Consider the following 9,384-nt stretch of genomic DNA (forward strand, 5'->3'; position numbering starts at 1 on the left):
GGTAAAATAATCTCTGTAATGTTTATGAATGAATGTGTTTGCTTCTGCTTTACGCCTTTACTTTTATTCCAAAATTGGATGACATTTTATGAGTGCAAGGTGGGAGGGAGGAGGGGGGGGAGGAAGTATATTAGCACGTGGCTATTTACCTTTTTAACTGGCAAGTTTAAAAAAAATCGCGATTTCAAGTCTCATCGCCGTCATACAGTCCTACGAGTGATCAATAATAGTTATTTGTTATACAAGGGGGCAAAGTTGTATTTTAACGCCGAGTGTGGAATTGAAAAACGAGCAAGTGAAAGGATTCTATAGTTGAACCACGAGCGAAGCGAGTGGTTCGAGAATAGAATCCTGAACTTGCGAGTTTTTTAACACACGAGAAGTAAAATACATTTGCACCCGAGTGTAACACAAAACTTTTCCCCTCACTATAGCGAGGAAACTACAACGCAAAAAATTCGTTTGTCACTGCTTCCAGTAGTTCCACAGGTGGTAAATCATCTTTATTACTAGATTCACCTACTTTTATGAATTTTAAAGCAGTTAATTTGACTTTATTCAAGGTCAAATTACTTTACCCACTAGTGGATAAAATGCGTTTTTACCCGCTGGTATTAAAGGACAAAACACGTGTTTCCGAGCTAGTGAGGGGAAAAAGTAAATAATATCCTTTTAAAATCTTTAATTTAATTATTAATTTCATTGTGGTGCTTACTATCCAAATTAAACTTACACGTATCCACGCAAAAAAAATGATTTATTTTATAAGTCAGATAACCCTCAATATCCTCTTAATTAAAGTTAAAAAACATTGAAATCGGTTTGATCAATTACTATTAAGTATGTTACATCTAGTGTCGTGTATTAAGAATGTCAGAGTTTTATAAATTTTATCATGATTAGTCATAGAATTAAAATGCATAGTTTTTTTTTGTGAAAGTTAAGTATGGTTAATATTAAAGTCAGATTAGGCTAATACATATTTACAATTAAGCTCATTATTAATGTCTACTTTTCAAAACAACTAGCAACTGTGAGCATCTCTTTAACGGCAATGTAACAATTATTCAAGATACAATAACAAATAAAGTCACATATATAATTTAATTTCATACATATAATAAACTAATTTAATACGTCATTAATTAGTTGCTAATCAATCAAAGTCCAACTGTGCAATACGTAATTACGTCACATTTAAACACCCTATAATAAAATTACAACTACTTATACTAGTAACTATGCGGATCTATGCATTACGAGTTTTATATTTAAATATTACATCATTTTTAAATATGTTGTGTAGAATGATTATGAACAATGAAAAAACAATAAGTATATTTTTTCACCAAACAACGAATTAATTAATTTAGCAAAATGTTTGAATTAAATTACTACCTACCGAGAATGACTAATTAAAAACAAACTAATTAACATTAATTGAATAACCATTTAGAGACATGTCTAATCATTCATGTTTAATATGTATGTGAGCGATGTTACGGATAAAAGTAAATCTTTAACCATAAATACAAGTGCAGTTCATTCCACAAGAGTGCGCCCTGTAACAAAAGCAAGAAAAATAACTGTAGCCTACTAGTATACTCCACAGACCAACATTTGTTCTGCGACTTTTAAAAATAACGTGTATTTTGATTTTATTAGCCTTAAGAAAGTTTTTACTAAGAGGTAATGTATTACTAATTTTGTCTAAAGCGTGACAGACAACGACAATGACAACAATACATACATACATACATACAATCACGCCTGTATCCCATAAGGGGTAGGCAGAACACATGAAACTATTAAAGCTTCAGTGTCACTCTTGGCAAATAAGGGGTTGAAAGAAAAACGAAACTGTGACATTGCAGTGACAACAATAATGGCGTAATTACGTGAAGATAATATTTATTTTGTATGAAAATAATATAAATTAAGACTTCAACATTTTTGAAAGTCGCTGAACAAATGTTGGTCAGTTTAAGGAGCCTACAGCAAAATTTTTGGCTTTTGTTACAGGGCCCACCCGGTGAACCCTTCAAAATATGACAGCGGTACTCCTAGTGTCCATGACAGCGAGCTCGTTGGCCCAGCTCACGATGGTCTGCGCGATATACTTGGGCGGCATTCCGTACTGCTCGAATATGAACTTGTATCTGTAGTTCTTTGCGCCCACTACGCGCACCGCGTGGCGGAGGATGGCACATATGTGCGATAAGTTCGCGGCCTTTTTTTCGGCTGCTACGTATCTAAAACCAAAGGAAAAATAGACGAATAAGACAATTGCTACAACTTTACTGGTAGGTACCCTCATGATGATACATTTCTGTTATCCTTTATAGGGACATAGGGCTCTCAGAACAATTCACTTTATGTTACGGTCTTGAGCGACTACTTTCAGCCAACTCAACCGAGTCTTATAAAATTAAATTAAAATCCTAGATTTAGCACCCTACAAATATTCAAATAATTTATAGTATCAACAATTTACATAAACTTTAAAGGTTGCCACAGTGAGGCGAAACGCTGATAAACACACATTAAATTTCCTTTTTCGGCGATAATGCGTAAAGTGAAGCCCTCGTCATTTAAGGGGATCCCCTCCAACATCAACAAGGGGATTCCCTACCATGTTGAGTTTAAATGGTTTAACCCAAGCATACAGCTGTATATATCAGCTGTATGAATACCTACTCACTGTTTTAAATAATCATTAATTTAATCATTTTAGACCGATCCATAATTATTTTGGTATCTCGTATGTGCCAGATTATAGTTTAAGGTGATCATGATAGAAAAATATGAATTTCCACTTACGCTGGACATTTCTGAAGTCTCGGTATCAGCTCCTTCTTCTTCAGCAACAACAGTGCATTCCTCACGGAAGCTGCGGCCACGACGGACGGGTACTCCGAGCAGAGGCTCTTGTTCACCATCAGCCCGCAGAGGCAGAGGAACGTGGTGGCCACCTCGATCTCGCCGGGCCGCTCATGGTTGCACCACCACGCGAAGTACCAAATGTAGTCTTGGGGCACTACTGGTAGGAGAGGAAATTTCTGGACAAAACAAAGAGTACATTTTATAACTATAATCCATACTAATATTATAAATGCGAAAGTAACTCTGTCTGTCTGTCTGTCTGTCTGTCTGTCTGTCTGTCTGTCTGTTACGCTTTCCCGCTTAAACCACGCAGCCGATTTTGATGAAATTTGGAACAGATAATCTTTAGACCCTGAGACAAAACATAGGCTACTTTTTATTTCGAAAAAAAGGGATGAAGGGGTTGAAAAAGAGGTTGAAAGTTTGTATGGGATTTCTTAATTTTAAAAGATAAAACCATGAAACTTTATATTTTAGCACTTGATAAGAAATCATTAAACATATATTTAAAGTCACATACAGGTCGAACGCGATTAATTAACATTATTTTTACCTTTAAAATAAACATGGTGGGAAATAAACATTAACTAAAAGCGGGTAGATTATATTTATTTGTCTACCCCGAACATTTATATAAATTAATATCGGGTAGTTTTGTGTTGTTTACATCTCCGGTGACATTTTGCTGGGACGTCAGTCTTCCGCGACCATGGCCAGTGCAACCTGGCCGAAACGTTGGGAAAAAAGGTAAAAATAATGTTAATTAATCGCGTTCGACCTGTGACTTTAAATATGTGTACAAAGCGCGAGAACTTAAAGTGTTATATCATTAAACATCTTGATAAGGGATAGGGATAGCGATAGGGATAGCGATAGGGATAGCGATAGGGATAGGGATAGCGATAGGGATAGCGATAGCGATAGCGATAGCGATAGCGATAGCGATAGGGATAGGGATACGGATACGGATAATATGGGTATCGTTAGAGGGATACGGATAATCGGTCGGCGGTCTCTTACAATCAATGTGCTCTAAGACGATCGTTGTTTGCTTGCTTGAAGATTACGTTTGCGATAAGTATAAGCAAAATGTAAAAAATTGTAAGGGATAATAGAAAAAAGTACTTTTTACCCACCGATCATAGTGTCGAAATACGGGCTATGTGGGATGTTTATAAAGGTTTCCCCAGCGTATATAGAATTACCTACGCTGTGGTCGATGTGTAATATTTCTACAATCATTGCAAGCAAAAGTATTATGTGCAATCGAAATAATCGCAGATAAATATACCTACAGAGAAACATAAGTATCCAAATGAAAATCTTAATGAATACTTTTATTACGCGGGCGAAGCCGCGGGTAAAAGCTAGTAAACTGATAAAATAAGGTGACGTTTGTTGATGTTGTGTTAAGGACGGATCAGGGTTTAGTGCATTACGTCAGTGAGAAGTATTTTTTTTTGTATTATTTGAAAAATTAAAATCCATTAACAAAAACAGATTTTAACTTGCAACCTTTCAGAACACTGATCAAACAAACTTCACGGAACTCATAAAAAAAACAGGATACATACCAATCTAGCCAATATGACTTTCTCCGCTTCCAGCAGCCTCTGGTGCGTAAAGGCATGGTTGGCGTATTTGACAAGCTTGGACGCAGGAGTCAGCGGCCCGTGGGGCTTGGTCACAATCCAGTAGGCCGCCGCGAGAATCAGTTGTATGTTCTCCAGCGTCTTATGCCCATGATCAAGAAACTGGTCCTATAAGCGTTCTGTTTTTCAGAAGTATATATGTAGTATAGGTACATACCAATCTAGCCAATATTACTTTCTCCGCTTCCAACAGCCTCTGGTGCGTAAAGGCATGGTTGGCGTATTTGACAAGCTTGGACGCAGGAGTCAGCGGGCCGTGGTGCTTGGTCGCAATCCAGTAAGCTGCTGCGGCCACTAGCTGCATATTCTCTAGCGTCACGTTGCCGGTGGCCAGCACGGCGTCCAGGTACCACACCGCAGTTTGAATGGTGGCTGGGTTGCCGTCTACGCCCTAGGTTGAATTCGATTGTCAATGACAAACATCATTATGGAAGTAAACTCGAACTTAGTTACTCGTCAAACAATAATAGGTTCGTAGTTTTAACTACAAAATGGATTATTTATCAAATATCTAATTTAATCATTTGATATAGAAATAAAACTATGGAAACGGATTAAATCGCGTATAATGAATTTAAAATTCATCCCGACCTTTAAATCCGTTTCCATAGTTTTATTTCATGAGTAACTATCGCGGTAACCGAAGACAACATTATGATATAGCTTTATTAAGACCTTGAAGATCATTTTGGTGTTTAGCGTTAATCTTGACTTTGGAGCAAACAATTCAATCCATATACACTAATCATAATCACCAAGATCGATATTTTAGTCATATCAAAATAAAATCAAAACCATCACAAGATGTGTAAATCTGAATCAGCACCGCGATAGCAATGGACGCTGGTTTACAGCCGCGGCCAACTGGAGGCCTGCCGAGGTGCCATAGCCGAATGGCATTTCTGCGACGCAAAACGAAAACGAAACGCCGCGAAAGGTAGTCTGGCTCTGTCACGCCCATACGCAAGAGCGATAGAGATAGATATCTACGAGTGTTGTTTTCGTGACCGTTTCGTGAGCGTTTGTGTCATTCGGCTACGTACCCTGGCAGGCAATTATGGTCGCGCGATAAATGATAAAACATCTGGCCGTCCCTATCGCACTTACTAATAGTGCGATAGGGACGGCCTGATATTTTATCGTCTATCGCGCGACCATGCTACCGGTGGTCACGTTTTCTTAGTACATTGCATTTACATATTTAGGTTTATAACATGTACCTATCGGGCTCATTGTATTTGAAAATGATGCATCATAACATCTGCAGTACGAGTATAAAGATAGGAAATTATATGATACATACATTTATTTTCATCAGCCAGTTGATAACGCAAGCTCTCGTCTCATTCTTCACCCGCGGGAGCGCCGCTGTTTTCCTCTCGGCTTGTAGAAGATATGATAGAATTTCACCTGCGTAATCTCTGTCCATATTAGCCATGTATGATTTCAGTGCTGTAAATAAAATGACACAATATGATTTTAATAGAAATCCAAATGATCTAAATAGGAAAAAGTTTAAAAAAATTGTTATTAATCATTTTTAACCCCCGACGCAAAAACGACGGGGTGTTATACGTTTGACGTGTCTGTCTGTCTGTCTGTGTGTGTTTCTGTCTGTGACATCGTAGCTCCCAAACGGATAAACCGATTTAGATTTAGTTTTTTTTTGTTTGAAAGCTGAATTAGTCGGGAGTGTTCTTAGCCATGTCTCATGGAAATCGGTCCACTATATCGCGGTCGGGGTTTTTTTTTTTTAATATTAATTTTGTGATTAGGTTATGCTACGTACATAAATCTGGTGTCTGCATCCTCTCTGTAACTGTCTGATTGAAATTCAGTCTCCGTTTCACTCTATCATCCACCTTTTCCCGATTTTCCAGCGGCGTTAACCCTTGCAGTTCCCTACTATGAGGTCTCTTTAAGCTTCGCTTGATATTCTTCACCCTGGCTGGAACTAATGTGTTAAGAGCCGGAGTGCTTGCTGACATCCGCCTCTTATTAGCAAGGCTGTCTTTATCAGTGAAATATATTTCCTTTTCATTTGATTCATTTTCCTCATCACTGCTAACAGTAATGACAGTTGGCTCTGAAACTCTTCGCTTATCATCTTGGTAAGCAACAGAATTAAAGTCCAAATATTCACATCCCCGTTGCACTGTTACGAATTTTGTGTCAATTTGAAAAGGACTTTTCAGTCTATCCACGATGCTTTTGTTTTTTGCATTGCTTGGTCCAGCCACGCACAGCAAACTAGAGGGCACATTTTGACTGAGTCCATTAGGGCCAGCTAATGTATTCAATGGGGGTCTCTCGCTTATTTTTTTAAGCAAGTGGTTTGGCAGAGCTGGCAGGGGTGCCAATGGTAAAGGAATCCTTGTTTTCGCTTTTACATTTTCTTTGTCTTGGTATTTATCCATATTCGACTTCAGTGAAATCACCTTACACAGCTTCTATGAACACTTGTTGTTTGGTTATCTTATTCTTGTTTTATAAATGTTATTGCACTATAACCTGCAGGCACGAGTCACGGCCAGCGTGACCGTTATTCGCCGTGTTTAAACTGAAGATGATTTATGTCGGGTAGCTTCATAAAACTCGTCAGTCTCTTCACATCGGGTATCGTCTACCGTCTTTTCTCTCACAAAACTAATTTTTACATCTTGAGTAGATCACTGTAGGTATAACGTCAAGCGCCAAATAATGTATTAAATACCTAATGAAAGATTATTTCAATAACTTAAATGTTACATTTCTAAATAATAATGCGGCAAACTTCGTTTATTTGAAGTTGTGATTTGACCAGTTTATTTTTGAATGAGAAGGGCATTTCATTATAAAATGTAATGTTCATAATAGGCATAATTAATTTATAATATCACAGTTTCGTTTTCTTTCAACTCCTTACTTGCCAAAAGTGGCACTGACGCTTTAGTAGTTGCATGTGTTCTGCCTACCCCTTATGGGATACAGGCGTTTTTATGTATGTCATAGAGTAGTAATAGAAACAGAGAGAGCCTCACTGAAGACCGGCTGTGACCCTACAATGGCGGACTTTTTTTTAATTCTATTTTATGGCTTGGTGGCGGAACCTTCAGCCAGCAATGACAGACGGTTAGCGATGTGCAAACACGATTTAAAATCAAAATAATTATAATTCAGGTCAAAAGAAAATCAATTCTTCATTTAATTTATCAAAAATTAATTATTTCACTTGAAACTTAGAAATATCTTGTTTTTAACAAATAATAATGACTCTGTGCACCGTGTGCAAACACTATTTAAAAAAATACTGGTCACATTTTTGTTTTGCAATTGGTTGGTTTCTGATTATGAACATTCATTAATATTGTGATTTTACGTATAATAACTTGATAACGTATTAATTTACGCATGAAAAGTTACTCCGTATTTTTTTTTTCGATAGGTGTCATTTTTACACAGTTTGACAACGTATGTAGGCATATTTTCTTATTTTTCTTTAGATATTTTCGCCACGGGCGCCTCGATCCGACTGACAGGAGATTAGTGGATGAGCTTATAGACAGAGCTGTCAATGTGGATGATAGAATCACAGTTTTTTTAGTATTGAGCGTTACGTCCACAGAACTAAATCAAGATAGAAGGAAAAAGTGTATCTACTTCGCGTGCGAAAAAGTTAAATAGCGAGCAACATTGTTCGCCGCGCAAGTCAGTCTGCTCCCGACCGCTGCCCGCGAGTGACATACAGTGAAAAATACAAAATGGGTCGGTATTCGATAATTAACTGTTCAAACACCACCGATAAAAGCAAGGGTGTTAAACAAAGTGTTTCCTATCATCGGTAAGTACCATTTGTCCTAAAATATTTTTTATTAAATAAAAAACACGATTTTCCTATTTTTATCATCAAAACATTAGCTGACGTACGGCTGTCAAACTAGTTTTCCATTGCGGCTGTAATTTGACGAGTCCGACTTGGCGTGCGTTTAAAACAAGCGATATAAAAATAGGCTATTCAAACTGTCGAGACAAAGTGAAGGTAGATTTGTTATTTTGTCCGTCGAACTCACGTCGAACTTAAGAATAGTGGTGCACCACGGAACTATATCGTCATGTATGCTGCGATTTTCTTATTCGATTTAAATCTATTTTGCGAAGCAGTGGAAATTATAATATGTTTTTATATTGTTATATAACTATACATATAAAGTACGAGTGAAAAGTAAATTAACTTTAAAATAGGTTACAGTTACGGTATTAACGTTGAATTTGTGGTCGGCAGAAAAACAAATACAAACATAATACGCTCTATATTTATTATGAATAAAAATAACTCTAAAAATGTGTTAATGGTTAATTATATTTATATATTACTAAAAGTTGTAACAAATAACATGAGGATAATGCTGTGAGTACATGGTCGATTTTCTTAAAAATATTACGAAATATTAACTAGTATTAAATACCTACCTACTAAAATCTTTGTTCCTGGCCTTAGGCAAATTATATACCTACTAGTGAATTGTTTGTCATCACACGAATACAGGTATATACTTACTTCATTTCACAACGAAGATGAACATCCGATATTTTTAACTTCGGCGGGCATCCCGCACGCAACCTCCACAATCGATCGAATGGGTTACGCGGCGACAACGTTCCCATCACTAAAGTACACTCGTGACGTCATAGGCTCGACACAAAACGTTACACGCTCGGTTTCGCTGTTAATCGCCGAGCATTTTCCTTCTATCTTGATTTAGTTCTGTGGTTACGTCCGTATAATATTAGGTCCATGATGTATGTATGTATTTTATTTTATGTAACATGGTTCTAGTTCTTACACATGGAATACAAATATTTTAAGTAA

General features: G+C 37.1%; 1 protein-coding gene across 1 annotated transcript; it reads right to left on the minus strand.

Moving 5' to 3' along the window:
* Nucleotides 1-1,880: 1,880 nt before the first annotated feature.
* On the minus strand, nucleotides 1,881-7,180 carry LOC125228410. Its single transcript, XM_048132979.1, has 5 exons — nucleotides 6,325-7,180; nucleotides 5,839-5,987; nucleotides 4,693-4,926; nucleotides 2,821-3,059; nucleotides 1,881-2,252 (listed from the first exon to the last, which is right to left on the minus strand). Exons 1-5 carry the CDS (start codon nucleotides 6,950-6,952, stop codon nucleotides 2,042-2,044), a joined length of 1,461 nt encoding a protein of 486 aa, XP_047988936.1. The 5' UTR covers nucleotides 6,953-7,180; the 3' UTR covers nucleotides 1,881-2,041.
* Between the last annotated feature and the right edge of the window lie 2,204 nt (nucleotides 7,181-9,384).

The sequence above is a fragment of the Leguminivora glycinivorella genome, chromosome 1, assembly GCF_023078275.1.
Source record: "Leguminivora glycinivorella isolate SPB_JAAS2020 chromosome 1, LegGlyc_1.1, whole genome shotgun sequence".
NCBI lineage: Eukaryota > Metazoa > Arthropoda > Insecta > Lepidoptera > Tortricidae > Leguminivora > Leguminivora glycinivorella.